Here is a 15,385-nt window from a genome sequence, read left to right on the forward strand (position 1 = left end):
CAAGAGGGACTCTAATGACGGTTCCTGTTTAGACTAAGTCATATGCTTGAAACCTTGGTGCATATCAAACTGAAATGAGCAGCTTTCTGCAATGACAGCAGAACAAAAATCATTAGACAGTGAAAGACCTGAATATGGCAACAAAGCTAACCACATTCTTACTATTCCTTGTTTCTCCATGCTCCTCTTGCATCAACAAAAAAGAGCCAAGCAGCCTATGTTAACATGCCATGCAATTGGTAAGACACAGATGGCCGCTGTGTACAGTGCAAAGCGAGACATTCCAGAGTAGCAACTCCACTCTTCAGTGTACCCGGATAATACTGGATGTGCATCAGCAGCCTCCAAGACTCTTGTGCAGCGGTAAAATCTTAATGGTGTCATGCTGTCTGATAGTCCCAAATCAGCCCTGTGTCCTACTCTCCTCTCCACCCTACTCAAGTGTTTTGCATTCCGTGCATATAGGGGGAGAATCAGTAGCATGTCTATTCATGTCACATTTGCTGGTGCTGTTTTTTGTTCCAACATGTGCATATACTAGCCTGGTAGCCTGCCTACTACTAGCCTGCCTCACTGCCCTTCTGCCATGCTTCCTTATTGTGTGATAGTATATACTGTTAGTTCTTCCAAATATGTATTACCCATTACAGAATACTTTGTGTGAGCATATTACTTTTTATCAAATACTGGGATACCAGAGGCGTTTATGTGAATGGCCGTGTTGGTGGTGCCATCTTTTGGTGCACAGTTTAACCGGAGAATACATAGCTATTATTGCAGTGACCTACCATATTATACATTGACATGATTGTCAACATGCCGTCAATTATTACTTGCCTTCTTCAATGAGGACATCCATTTAACACAAGAATTTTTCATAACACAGTGTTTTACAAAAGATGTCACTACCAGCACTGCTATGGCTACCCATGTACTATGCAGCAACTTGGCATGTTGCTAAATGTAGCACGTTTATGGACAAGCTAACATTATTTTCTGACCGTTTGATCATGATTACACCAAGGCAAGCTTCTTTCCCCAAAGCCTTTTGCTCTGCACTGCAACTTAATGTAGGGAAAGTGCAGCCACCTATGGACTTGCAGCTCCCATGGGCAGCAGCCATCATGAGTGGCGTTTGACCCCTACAGTCAGCGGCATTGATGTCAGCACCTTCCTTGACCAGGGTCTGCAGGCACAATACGCTGTCGTCGCATGCAGCCGCATGGAGTGCAGTCCTGCAACCATCATTACAGAGAGAGGGACTGATGATGACCAAGAATTGACAAGGCAGCAAGCATTCTTTTTTTTTGCAAAATAAACAAAAAATGTGCATGGCTGACTTGGGCAAGTTTTCATTACCTTCATTATTTTATTTCCTGCATGAACACGTAGAAATCTTAAAGGAGGAAATCAATCTTTCTTTATTTACTTGTAAATAAATACAAGCACAGGGTATTTATTCAGGAGGTCCCATTGCACATGGCTGATAGGGGACCTACTGTTAGAAATTAGGCGGAGATATATATAAAAAAGGCAACAACACAGTGTTACATAACTAGGGTAACTAGTTGGGCTTGGTGGTTGAACATAGAGGAAGGCTACAGCATGGGAACGGACAGGGACAAAGGAGGCATACAAAGTACACAGACACTTTGTCTGTGTACTTTGTGTCTCTCCTTTGTCTTCATCAGTTCCGCCGGTATCCCGTGCTATAGCCTTCCGTTACATAACTAGTTTTGACAACAGAAACACAGCAATATACATGAGTAATATACGCCCTACAACTATAAACACAGTGAACATTGTAATACAGAAAAAAAAAATCAATAACACCATATCTACATACAATCACCAATAGAGCAATAAGATTATGTTTGAGAAATCAACTTATGGCAGCGCTGCTAACTTTTCGTTTGACACAGCAGTGGTAAGGCTCAATGAGGCCTGCACTCGATAGTATAAATTCAAATAGAGAGAGAGAGACAACCTGTAGCAAGTATGTGACGCCCCCTCGGGCATAATCTTCATTGGCACGCCAGGCTCAGTTAGGCAACATTGGTCACCGCAACAATAAACACCGGCGAGCACAGCTGCCTGGGGTCAGTCATCGTTCATCACCACCACGCTGCGGAGCGTCCGTCTAATGGAGGGTGCCTCGAGCCCTCCCTTGTTCATGAACCCAGGTGAATTGTGACATTGGCGACGAGTACCCACGGATCGTCCCCCGCCACCGCGAGCGGCGAAACACCGCCCCCCGTTGCTGCAGCCATGCAGCATGTTAAGACGTTGGGTGAGCTGCTCACCATACTGTGCTCGCATTTCAACCCAGCACCGTCCACACTAATGGAGCATTTCCGCTTCAACAACCAAAGCCGCCGAGAAGGAGAGACCCTCGGGCAGTTCGTTGCTGCCCTACGAGGGTTAGCGAGTGTCTGCGTTTTCGGGGACCAGCTGGACTGGCTGCTCCGGGACCGTTTCATCTGCGGCACCAACAACCCCGCCATGCAGCTGCGGCTCCTGGAGCTTCCCGACACCTCGCTGGACGACGCCGTGAAGGCAGTGCTGGCAATGGAAGCTGCTGCCAAGGACACCGGCAAAATTGCCCAGGAGACTGGCTCACCGTCGGCGGAAGCGCCGGTCAACAGGTTGGCGACAAAGGGCAGTACCTGCGGTTGTTGTGGTGGCGCCCACTCCCCCTCACAGTGCCAGTCCTCTCAAGCTCAATACTTCACGTTCGGGGAAACTAGGCACCTGGCACGGGTATGCCGAAGGGGGAGGACGAACAGCAAACAGCAGCAGCAGCCTGGTTCAAGGCCAGGTACAACTCAAGCCCGCGGCCAGGGTAACAGTCGCAAGGGTAAGCGGCGGGGGCGTGCGGCTCAAGTTCTTTTGTGGCCAGGCTTCACGTCGTGGCTGAGGACCCGCTGATTTTCGACATGTGGCACACAGGCTTTGTACTGTCATCTGTGCCGCCGTACATGCTGACCATCGAAATCTGCGGGCACCCCATTTCCATGGAGCTGGACACAGGGGGCCAGCGTGTCAGTAATGTCCGGGAAACTCTTCAAGCGCACTTTTACTGGCGTGTCTGTCGAGGCTTCGAGCGTGATGCTGCGCAGCTACTACGAGCAGCTCTCGCAGGTCCAGGGTCAGGCACAGGTTAGCGTTCGCTTTGGCGACAGGGAGGCAAACCTTCCCCTCTACTTAACCAAGGGGTCGTCGCTGACGCTGCTGGGCCGAAACTGGATTCATGCACTGGGCGTTCATCTGCCAGAGTACCAAGAAGCCAGCCTGCATGTGGTGAAAGACGTCGCCAGGCTCCTGACCAAGTTAAAGTCCCTGTTCCAGCCAGGGGTGGGCACATTTGCCGGCACGACGGCTGGCATCTATTTACCTGAGGGAGCTCGGCCACGTTTTTTCAAGCCTCGCCCACTGCCGTTCACCCTGAAGGATGGGGTCACCCAGGAGCTGCAACGGTTACAGCGAGAGGGCATCCTGGTGCCCGTCAAGACGTCTGAATGGGCCGCTCCCATCATACCAGTCCTCAAACGACATGGCAGTGTCAGGATCTGCGGGGATTTCAAGTTACCATTAACCCCATCACTACCGTCGAGAAGTACCCTTTGCCCCGGATTGAAGATCTCTGGTCAGCATTGGCCGGTGGACAGAAGATCACCAAGCTCGACCTCAGAGATACTTACCAGCAGCTGGTGCTCCAGGATGCCTCCCGGAAGTATGTCACAATATCGACAACTTTGGGGCTTTTCCAGTACACGCGCTTACCGTTTGGCGTGGCCTCAGCCCCGGCCATATTTCAGAGGGAGATGGACAACCTCTTCAGCGGCATGAGGCACGTGGCGGTGTATTTGGATGACATCCTGGTTACATGCAGCGACGACGGGGACCACCTGCAGAACCTGCACAATGTCCTGGCACGACTGCAGGACGCCGGTCTTAAGCTCAAGCTGGAAAAGTGCATTTTCCTGGCCCCCAGTGTTGACTACTTGGGACATGTCATTTCCCAGGCTGGCCTAGCCCCGGCTCCCCGCAAAGTTGATGCTGTGCTCAAGGCGCCTAAGCCTCAGAACAAGAAGGAGCTTCAGAGCTACCTCGGCCTCATCAACTTCTACAGGAGTTTTCTGCTGAACCTGTTGGAGCATCTACAGCCGTTCCATCTTCTGCTTCGAGGTGGTCAGCAGTGTGTCCGGAAGAAGGAGCAAGACCGGGCCTTCCAGCACAGCAAGGAGCTAATTCATCATCAAGGCTCCAGAGCTGGTGCATTTCGATCCTGCCAAGCTGGTCGTCCTTAGCGTAGATGCATCACCGTATGGCGTGGGAGCCGTCCTGGCGCATCGGAACAAGGATGGCCAGGAACGCCCTGTGCCGTTTGCTTCTCGTCAGCTTCATGCTGCAGAGCAACGCTAAAGCCAGCTGGACAAGGAACGCTTGGCCCTCATGTTCGGTGTGGAACGCTTCCACCAGTATCTGTGGGGCCGGAAGGTCGAGGCGGTCACATACCCCAAGCCGGTGTTGGGGCTGCTGGGGCCTGACAAGGCAGTTCCCGTGCAGGCATCACCTCGAGTGGTACACTGGGCCTTGAAGCTGGCAGCTTACAGTTACCAGCTGGTTTACCATCCGGGAAAGGACCTGGGACCTGCTGATGCCCTGAGCTGCCTGCCCCTGCCAGAGGTGCCTGATGCTGGTCCAGAACCTGCTGAAGTGTTCATGCTGGAGCATGCGTACCCAGAGGTGCTCTCCAGATCTGCGGTATCGCAAGTGACCAGCCGGGACCCAGTCCTGTCTTAGGTGGTCAAGGCGGTGTCCTGTGGGGAGGAATTGGTTCGGCAGGCCTATAGCCACAAGGCTGCTGAGCTGAGCTTGCAGCAGGGCTGCCTACTGTGGGGTTCCAGGGTGGTGATCCCACAAAGTCTCCAGTCCAGGGCTCTGCAGTTGCTGCATATGGGTCATCCTGGTATGGAAAAGACCAAGATGGTGGCCTGGTCCCATGTTTGGTGACCTTGCCTGGACCAGGACATTGCTCACATGGTGCAGAGCTGCCAAATCTGCCAGGAGCATCAGTGGGCCTCACGTCATGTGGAAATCATCCCCTGGCCGTTCCCACAGAAACCCTGGTCCCGCCTACATGTGGATTTTGGGGGACTTTTCAAGGGCCATTACTTCCTGGTGGTAGTGGACGCCTTTTCGAAGTGGGTGGGGGTTCTAGCTGTCACCACAATCAGCAGGCGCGACCATTGCAGCGCTACGACAGGTCTTCGCTGCCCAGGGGTTGCCGGACATCATCGTATCCGACAATGGTCCTGCTTTCGCCAGCACAGAGTACCTGGCCTGGCTGATGAAAAACAGAATCCGCTGGATGATGGTTCCGCCGTACCACCCTGCTTCAAATGGTGCAGCTGAGCGGGTGGTGCAAACCATCAAGGACAAGTTCAAGAAGAGCCAGACTGGGAATTTCCGGACGCAGATTGCCCGGATACTGTTCCAGTACCGGACCGCGCCCCACGATGTCACTGGTCATGCCCCCTGTGAGCAGAAGCTGGCTGCTGACCGAGGGTGCCATCCCGGGCCTTTGGCGGAGTTGGGAGCTCCAGTTTTCACCAGGAACTTTCGTCCTGGCCCATTCTGGTCCGCCGGACAGGTGGTGTCTCCTGCCAGTGCCTCATCACTCCTCGTCCGCATGCCAGATGGGGCCACGTGGCACGGACACGCCGACCATGTCAGGCCTCGCCTCGGGACCTGGCCAGCACCCTTGACTGCCACTTCTGAGTTCCAGCCCACCAGGAGGACTAGCGGCAGCACCAGTTGCTTCCAGCGAAGCACCGTCCACCTCGTAGGCAGCTAGCTTTGCCTGTGGTTCGGCACCCGTTGGGCCGGTGTCGAGCCCATCACTACTCACAAGGCCGAACACTGCAGATCCTCCAGATGGAGCGAGGCTGTCTCGGGCAGCACCCGGCATTGCCACACCCGACCCGTCAACACCGGTGTCCACAGCACTCGACGGCGAGGCCACCGGACCGTTACTCGCCTGGGTAGCAGGCACCGTCGACCCTGCTAGGACAGAGGCAGAGCTTTGTTCATTGAACTTAGAAGTTTTTTTGTTGGCGACAAACTGGGGGTAACGAGGTGTAGCAAGCATGTGACGCCCCCTCGGGCATAATCTTTGTTGGCCTGCCGGGCTGTCAGGCAACATTGGTCACCGCACCAATAAACACCAGCGAGCACAGCTGCTAGGGGTCAGTCATCGTTCATCACCCCAACGCTGCGGAGCGTCCATCTAACGGAGCGTGCCTTGAGCCTTCCCTTGTTCACGAACCCGGGCGGATCGTGACAGAACCGTGTGGAGATATTTATACAAATGGTGAGGAACTACGAAAAAGAAAAAAAAAGAAGAAAAGAGGTGAGCAGCGTAAATATAAAAATGCTGCTTACCTTTGCTTTTTGTCCCGTAATTGCACTAACTTCTTCCCAAAATGATTGAGCAACAATTCTATACAAAACTCACTTCCATGGAATCTGTTAATGAGAAGACAGGAAAAGAAAAACACAAAGTTCATGAGTGACTGTTAACAGCGCTTAAATCTATGACACACTTGTACAAAGAGCTATAGTGAGCAATGGAGTTACCTAACCTAACCTTGAAACGGGACCATTCTAGCCACAACAGAATATATTTCTCTGCTAATTAAAAAAAATCAATTTCCGCTACAAAGGTTTTTCTCATAACAACACTGCTGGCATTGCCACTACCATTACCACCACCACCACCACCACCACCACCACCACCACCATCAAAAACATTTATTGGTCTGTGCAAGATCTTTTGTTATTGACCCTCAGGGTCTTCTTGGACGCTCTTGAGTAGGTTTAGCATGAGTGGGGCCCTTCGTCCAGGGCTCCTATGGCCTCAGCTGCCCTGCGTGCTCGCTGCACAAGACCAATTTGGTCCTCACAGTGGTCGCTGGCCAGCAGAGCCTCCCATTGCTCTGCACTTGGATTTATTAGTTTGGGTACTGCTGTTATAAGTTGGCATTCCCATGTGGTGTGATACAAGGTGGGCTTTTGATCGCACCCTGGGCATTTAGCTGCATATCTGGTGGGGTATCTTACTCAATATGTTTAAGTAGGCGAATGTTCCTGTCTGGAGCTGCCTCCAATCAGTGGCATCTGCCCTCGTGAGTGATTTACATGGAGGAGGATATCGTATCCCGATTCCCCTGTAGTGTACCAATAAAGCCAAATATTCATTTGAAACAGACATTAGACTTTCGGGTGTGGATTCTTTGGGTGATCGGATTGCAAGCCCTTGAGTTACCTTGTCCGCCTCTTCGTTTCCCGCTATTCCTGCATGTCCTGGTGCCCACAGTATCTTGTGTTGGATCAGCTGTGGCTGTGTAGTGTGGTGCGTTGCCCACAGTATCTTCTGTTGGATCAGCTGTGAATGTGTTGTGTGGTGTGTTACGCCGCCTGTCGTCTCGAGGAGCACACAGAGTGCGCGGTGGCTTATTCTACCATTCGGAAAATGCCAGCAGGCATCTTGAGAATCCGTTAAAATTGTCAGAGATTTGCCTGTTCTGAAGCCCTCCGCTGCTGCTACAGCAAAAGCAAGCTCCTCAGCTTGAGTTATGGTGCTTTGGCTTGTTGAGCTGCTTGCGATTTCGTGATGATTTGTGTTGATGACCATGGCCACTCTGTGTCCTTGTTTAGGATCTTGGGTGGCTGTGTCCATGCACACTTCCGTCGTTTTTGGTGGAGTATGTGTGTTGGATGTAATCTGCATGTGCTGCCCGCTTGCATTCTTGCAAGTTTGGGTCTGTGTTCTTCAGTATTGGGTTCACTCTGAGCTGCCTGCGGATTTGCTCTGGTATGACAGCTGTTGTTGCCATTCTCTTAATTTGTTCAGTATAGCCAGGGCGTTTGAGCGCTCAGCCTGTTTGCAGGAGTCTTTCTTTTTGAGCCTGGAGATGAGCTCCCCAATGTTCTTGGAACGTATTGTGCACACTCAAGGCGAGGAGTTTCTGTGTAGGCATACTGATTGGTAGTTTCAGTGCCGTCTTGTATGCTTTCAGAATGATCACTTTTGCTTGTTTCTCTTCATGGAGATTAAGCCATTGGTTAGTAGACTATACATGACTGCTTTTTCAAGCAGCTCAGCTTCTGTACTTTAGAAGATGTGAAGAAGTCTCATAAGTGCCTTATTGGTTTCTCTTTTGGACTTCAAAGGATCAATGAGTTCTCTCAGAATACTCCAAGTGCGCGCTGTGCTTAATGTGCCAGACAAGGAGTCGCTCAGTTGCTGCCAATTGAAGAGAGTTAGCTGGGCGGCGTAGGCTTCAGCCTTGGCCGTTATTTCAGCGATCTTGAGCTTTAACTTCCTGTTATGCTACTGGTGCTTGCAGCATTTCACTAGACCATGTTTGGCTTCCCAGAGCCATTGACTTTGCCTGTCTACCTCTGGTATGTCTGCTATCTATTCTATGTGTTTTAAGCAATGGTTTCAAAGCCTCTGTGAGGATTTGACACCATTCTTTGAGGGTGGTTATGCTGCCAAGCTGTTCCTCACTTTCTGCTCGAAAAGCAGTCCAGTCGGTAATCTTGGCTTGTCCAATTTGGCTTCTTGTGACTCCTGCAGCTACTCTCATGTGCAGTATGCAGTGGTCGCTTCCTATGCTCTCGTAGATTTAGCGAGGCGATGTCGTCCCCTCCTTTGAAAAATGTTAGGTCAGGGCTCGTGTCCTTATTTACACTGTTGCCGATTTGTATAGGCGTGGCTAGGTCTGTGAGCAGCTCAAAGTACAGGTCCTCTACTGCCTGTATGATCATTTTACCTCTTGCATCTGTGTGCGAATAGCCTCAGCTTGTGTCACGGATGTTGAGGTTTCCTATTATGATCAAAGGGTTGCGTTTGGATAGCTTTCATGCTTCTTGGAAGAGCTTTACGAATTGTGGCCTTTTTGCCTTGGGGGGGCAGCACAGTTTGACCACAACGATGCTACTCTTAGCCTTACATTTTGCTTTCTTTGTTACAATTTCTACTATAACACGATCTACATTAGCATTCTTAATAACATCATGCCCAATGGCTGTTGCAGTCTTGTCGACTAGAGTAGCCACCGTTCCCTCTGTTGGGCCCTTGTGAACCTCGTATCCTTGCAGGATGGACCTTCTTCTGGTCTCCGGGAGTGCCATTATGGTAGGCGGCGTTATGTGTGTGTTTATGCACTGTTTGAGCGGGCCTTGCTTCCTGCGATATCCGTGGCAGTTCCACTGCCATATGTCGTGTTCTGCCTGGCATGTACTTCCCATGTGAGTATGGGGAGAATTTGCATGAAGTGTCTGAGGTGTTTGAATCATTTGACAGGGCTGCTAGACCTGGTCTGCGGTATATACGCTCTACCTTGTCCCTTACATTGCTGGGTGTTATGTGTTTCCTGATTGAGCTTTTGACTTCTTTGATTTATTGGGTAATCTGCTCATAATTTGTTGCAGCATTCGTTGTAGAGTGGTCGTGTTAACTTAGTTGCCATTTTCTACTGCCATACATGTACACAGGAGTATATGTATGGCCCAAGGTATGGTACATGTATGGAGTACATGTATGGCCACAAGGTAAATTCGCCCGCGGCGCACGGGCGAATTTACCTTGCAATGACGGTGCAAACTGCACCATGCGCACCGCTGTTCGCGCCGACAGCACTTGTGGTTTCGGCGATCTGTGCAACAAGACTCGTCATAAAGTGCAATATTTTAGCTTTATTTTTATTTTTTTATTTTCTCCCTTTCAAATGTATACGAACCAGAACAGAAGCGAAATTATCTTACTAGAGGGGGATTGCGCAGTGCGACCAAACCAGATGTGCGCACCTGTCGATTGTGATGACTGCACGGTGCGCACTATATCTTCACTTATGCTTGGGCCAAGCGCTGAGCTGTTCAAGTATGATTTGACGCTGATAGTACATAACCAAATACAGCAGCTTCCAGATATATCGAACTCAAAGTAGATCGCAAAATAGTTTGATACTATATCGATAATTCGAAATATAAAATATGCCAATCTGAAGCTACTTGGAAAATTCTGCATGTCTTGGGCAGTGTATCTCAACAAGTCATCAATACTAAGCAGTTCAAGTTAGCTTTGAAGAGAGTGAAGGACTCCAACAGACTTCAAGTTGCATGACAGGCAGGACTCTGACAATCGAGAACAGCCCGTCGTTCATGCAGCCATCATACGGATGCCTCCCATTTGTCAAGAATATACCAGCCACCCAATACATCAAAAACAATGTTCCATGGCACAAGTTTACACATTTCTGAGCTGAAGTACTCTACAACAGGGAATGGCCAAGTTTGTCCAATAACAATTTCAGTACTACAATTCAAACCAGCAAGCACACAAAAGAGGAAAAGAAACATGGCGATGTATTATAAGGATACTTGCATGAAAATGCTGTGTAATAAGAAAACCATAAATCAGGGAGGAAGAAAAGCCGTAGAACACTACGAACAACACATCAGGCAGATAACTGAAAAAGACACCCATGCACACATACAAAAAGGGAGAGAACTGAGGAAGATGTGCTTGGTTCCAGCTGTGCTTATGTGCTTTGTAACAGGTGGAAGAGTATAACACATCAGAAAACATGACATGGCACCGACCACTTCATATGCGGCTCATGTGTGGCTGCTTGCAGTAAGGTTTGATTTTATATACTTGGCACAGTAGCTCAGCAACAATGTTATTTCACTGTTGAGCACAAGCTCAATAGGAGTTTGTTGGTGAACATGACTACTTCTGCAGAGTCAATTATTTGCAGTAGGTCATCTATATATAAAGAAAAAGGGGACCTAGAACGGAAAGCTGTGAATATTTTGTTAAATACCTCACATGCTGAATGCGAGAATGTTTTGTGGACTTATGTTCAAGTGCATGTCAGTAAACTCGAGGCAGGTAGGATTAATATTCAGCCCTATATTACAGTGACTCTTATAGGTCCACATGACCGGGCACACTGCTGTAAAATAGTGTGCTAGGCTGGAGAAGATGCTCAACTGATTACCAAGACTCTAATGTTTCAAAGCTATGCCTGGGCTTTGACAGAAGCTATTGGAAGGGACTCCAGGATTACTTCAACTGCATAGGTTCCTTTAACATCTATTTAACATTCGTATGATTTAAAATAAACAAATGGGCTAGTGCAGCTTTGTGGCGTTCTTTTTCATATTGCAGATTTGCCACACTTGGAGTCGAACTTATTCAAGCCCAATAAGGTAAATAATTCCCACCTACTATACAAGTATGTATCGAACAACTGAAAACACGTAACAGCCTAACAATAACTGACAAGATCGGGGGAAGCAAGATGACACAAATTGAATTTTTAAGTCTTGTAAGAACAGTTTGATAGCAGCGTGCTTGAAAGAATAGAAAAATTCTCATACTAGAGCATGCTGTAAGAGAAAAATACTTATGCTGTTCTAGCAGACAAATGTTGAGCACTGTGAGTGAAGGGAGATACATAGGCTATCACACAAACAAGCAGATATGACCTCCCAGACATAGCCTGTAATTTGACAACACAGATACAATCCAAATGAACTGGTTCACGTTAGGCCATGAAAAAACAAAAAATAATAAAGAAGGCAGCAGCATGCAGAAGCAAAAAGCGGGGGCAGCAGCATCAGTGCTACTTACGGATTGCAACTGTGGCCCCCGCGCCAAGCCGCATCAAGCCGTAGGAATGGTTAAGAAAGCACAGCAAAGGGTGGGGTTGGTGTGCAAGGGAATTGAAAAGGGGATACAGAGAAAGCGGGAAAGAAGACAAGACAATGTATCAGCAAATCAGCTTCCTTGTACGTTTCACAGCACATACAAGAACAACACAGCGGCACACAATGGCAGCAGCAGAAGCACCGGTAATGACTCTGGCCATTAGAAGTTAACGCGCAGCACTTTAGCATGCTGTGTAGTATACTCCGATCTGAGAAACATTAAAAGGGCCTTGCAAGACTTTTTGAACACAGGAAGCGAATGTGGTTGCTTCTTAGACAAAGCCACAATGAACATCCGCGTCAAATTTTGTTCATGCACATGCAGTGCAAGGCCTACAATGCAGATAATATGACCACCTGCTCTTTCCTTCCCATTCCTGAAGTCCATGTAAACCACTGCACTTATTGTGGCAAACTTATTCTCACCATGCAGATTGACCATATCATTTTATAAATCAAGACTAAGCAATGTCCCCACCAGAAATGACAGAATTCTTTTTGTGACGACGATATGGGCATTTCCTTTTAAATGTGGTGACGGCACACGCCACTGAGCTTATTGAAAGTTTGAAAGTTTATTTAACATAATGAATGTATACAATTGCAAAGTACACACTTCTGGGACCCAACAAATTTGTTAAAGGGTCCCTACCATTGTTATTAGGAAAAAACACTTCTATGGCAGCTGTTTTTCTTTATACTGCAAAATCACATAAAACCTAAATAGCTGAATAAGTAAAACAAGAAAATATAGTAGTAGGGAACATTTCACAAATGAGATACATTTTTTAAACAATTTTCTTTGTTACGTCATCGAAATCATCGGCACAGGAAAAGAAAAAAAAAATGGCTGTGGCTTAGGTAAGGTTAAGCCCAGGATGCGAAGCATACTAGCCTTTATTTTAGTTGTTGAACCACTGTTTAGCCTGGTGAACTGCTGTTGCTTGGCTATATTTGGTTCGGCTAGACGAAGAAACAACTCATGCATTGCTGCTTCGCCTTCAAGAAGGGAACGCGACAGCGTTCCCGTCGACCCGCCAAGGGGTGTAAGACAATGGGCTACAGGGCAGCGACTACGCGCCCCGCATTGGACGCGGTGAGCGTCGAGCAAAGCAGCGTTCGGCGCGGCAACGAAATGTGCGCCTGAGCAAGAGACGCACGCCTTAGAAACAGCTCGTTTCTAAGGCAACACCGCATTCACTAGAGGCGCTTTTGTACCGCTTTGAAGCATCGTACTCGTGGCTCAGTGGTAGCGTCTCCGTCCCACACTCCGGAGACCCTGGTTCGATTCCCACCCAGCCCGTCTTGCAAGAGTTGAGCCAAAGCCACTTCTCTGTCGTGACGTCACGGTGTCACATGATTTCATGGCGACACCGCCGCGCCTGAGGAGCTGGGTTGAGCTCTCGTAATATGCTTCGCATAAAAGGAAAAGTGAGGGCATGCGCAAGCATGCGCAGTGTTACGCATTGTTAATAAGTGAGAGTTTTAATTGTTTAACACTTTCGGGACCGGCCCATAGGCCATCGATCATATATGATCGACGGTTTTGCGCGCACTGCCCCGTTCAAATTTCCGCGCGCTTGGACATGTAGCTCCATCTAGGAGGTCGTCAGGAACTAGACTCTCGGTTTCGGCATAGTTTCTTTCATTTCCAGCAGGTGGCGATACGCGAGAGAGAATTTTCTCGATTGCGGCGGCGGCGGACGCAGTGGAAAATGGCGTCGTGCTCGCGTCCGGTCGCTCGAAAAGAACGCCGTCAATCGCGCGATTCCGCTGCTTCGGCAACGGATTTTTTTGATGAACCGAGCAGCGAAGAGTCTGAAGACGAATTCGGCAGCTCCGATTTTATTTCGGACTCCGATTCGGATGATGATGAGCCACGGACTTCATCTAGTAGCCGAAGGTGAGCATAGTTCCACATTCATTTCTTTCTGGAGTAGGTGAACGGGCTCGCTATATGTTCTCATTATTTTATCTTTGCTTGATAGGGTCTCAACAAGCTACGGCAATGATCTGCTGCCACCAGCGCAGAAGCGGATTGAGTTTTCGCCGCAACGGGAACCTGGCGTGTACTTGGACGCAGAAGTGGGCGTGGCGCTCAGAAGCGGATCAAAGAAATTCTTGACTGCTCTGGACTTCTTTCTTCTGTTTTTCTCGATGAATGTGATCGAAACAATTTGTGACAACACGAACAAGTATGCTTGGACTCACATTTTGGAAAAACCAACGCATGCTTGTTCCGATGGATCTTGGGAAGAAGTCACCCCAAGTGAAATGCTAAAGTTTATCGGACTCGTAATTTACATGGGCGTTGTGAAGGTTCCTCGGCTGAAGCTGTATTGGAACGTAGGAGATCTGTACAGCGGTCTGCTCCCACCACGGATCATGCGGCGACGCCGGTTCATAGCTCTACTCGCAATGTTGCAAGTTGCAGACTTGGACGATGTCACTCAAAGTTCAAGAGGAAAGCTCCGATACATGTGGTGGCTCCTGCAACACATGAACGAAGTGTCAGCGAATCTTTTCCAGCCACATCGCGATCTTTCCGTGGATGAGCGCATGGTGAAATCGAAAGGGCGGTCAGGCATCCGACAGTATATCAAAGATAAAGTAACAAAATGGGGCTACAAGCTGTGGGTCCTAGCTGACCCTGGCACCGGATATACCGGTAAGCGTGAGCAGCCAGGGCCCCGTGGCTTAGCTTTTGACGTAGTTTGCCAGCTGTGTCACAGATATCTTGATCAGGGCTACAGGATCTTTATGGACAATTTTTACACTTCTACTAGCCTGTTCAGTCATCTTCTCAGCCGAAAAACATTGGCTTGCGGAACCACACGCAAGGATCGCCGAGGATTTCCTGCCGAACTGAAGGATGCACGGTGGGAAAAAAAAGCTCGACGTGGCGACATTCGATGGTTGCGCGATCAGAACATCCTGTACCTTCAGTGGAAAGACCGGCGTGTTGTCAACATGATGAGCACGGTTCATACTGCAAATGACACGGTCACCGCAAAAAGAAGGGAAAGAAGGCAAAACTCCTGGACTCAGATATCTATAACAAAGCCTCTGCTGATCCATGATTATAATGCTGGCATGCTAGGCGTAGATAAATCGGACCAAATGATTGGATATTATAATGTTCTCATGAGAAGCGTACGGTGGTGGAAGACTCTGTTCTTCCACTGCATCGATATTGCACGTGTGAACAGTTTCGTACTCTTCCAAGCTCACCGCACATTGCACCCAGAGATTCCTGAGCTGGCACGCACTGCCGGGTTTGACCACCTAGCTTTTAGAGAAGAGCTCATTCGGCAGCTTCTGAATCTTGACGGTGCCAAGCAAGCACACACGCCTCCACCACCCGTCGCAAAACATGCACTCCACAAGCCGGAAAAAGTGGCAAAACGCAGAAACTGCAAGCTGTGCTATGAGCAGAAGAAAATCGAGCTCAAAACTAATGTCTTTTGCAGCACATGCCAAGTTCACTTGTGTTTTACGACTGCCCGGAACTGCTTCGTCGAGTGGCACAAGAACCGTGGGAACTGAGTGGCTGACCACTGGTGCAAGCTAGATTTCACACAAAAAAAAGACAGTTGTA

The 15,385-nt window shown here is 48.9% G+C and overlaps 1 protein-coding gene across 5 annotated transcripts in view; it reads right to left on the reverse strand.

Annotated features, from left to right (window-relative positions):
- LOC135910071 (serine/threonine-protein phosphatase 6 regulatory ankyrin repeat subunit A-like) overlaps positions 1 to 15,385 on the reverse strand; it is a 120,981-nt gene that overhangs the window by 40,184 nt on the left and 65,412 nt on the right. For all 5 annotated transcript variants that reach the window (XM_065442098.2, XM_065442107.1, XM_065442083.1 and 2 more), the window contains 2 exons: positions 6,448 to 6,531; positions 1,090 to 1,235 (listed from right to left, as the gene is read on the reverse strand). In XM_065442098.2, the coding sequence (XP_065298170.1) occupies positions 1,090 to 1,235; positions 6,448 to 6,531 (230 nt within the window). The remainder of the gene's footprint in view (positions 1 to 1,089; positions 1,236 to 6,447; positions 6,532 to 15,385) is intronic.

The sequence above is a fragment of the Dermacentor albipictus genome, chromosome 1 (assembly GCF_038994185.2).
Source record: "Dermacentor albipictus isolate Rhodes 1998 colony chromosome 1, USDA_Dalb.pri_finalv2, whole genome shotgun sequence".
Classification (NCBI taxonomy): domain Eukaryota; kingdom Metazoa; phylum Arthropoda; class Arachnida; order Ixodida; family Ixodidae; genus Dermacentor; species Dermacentor albipictus.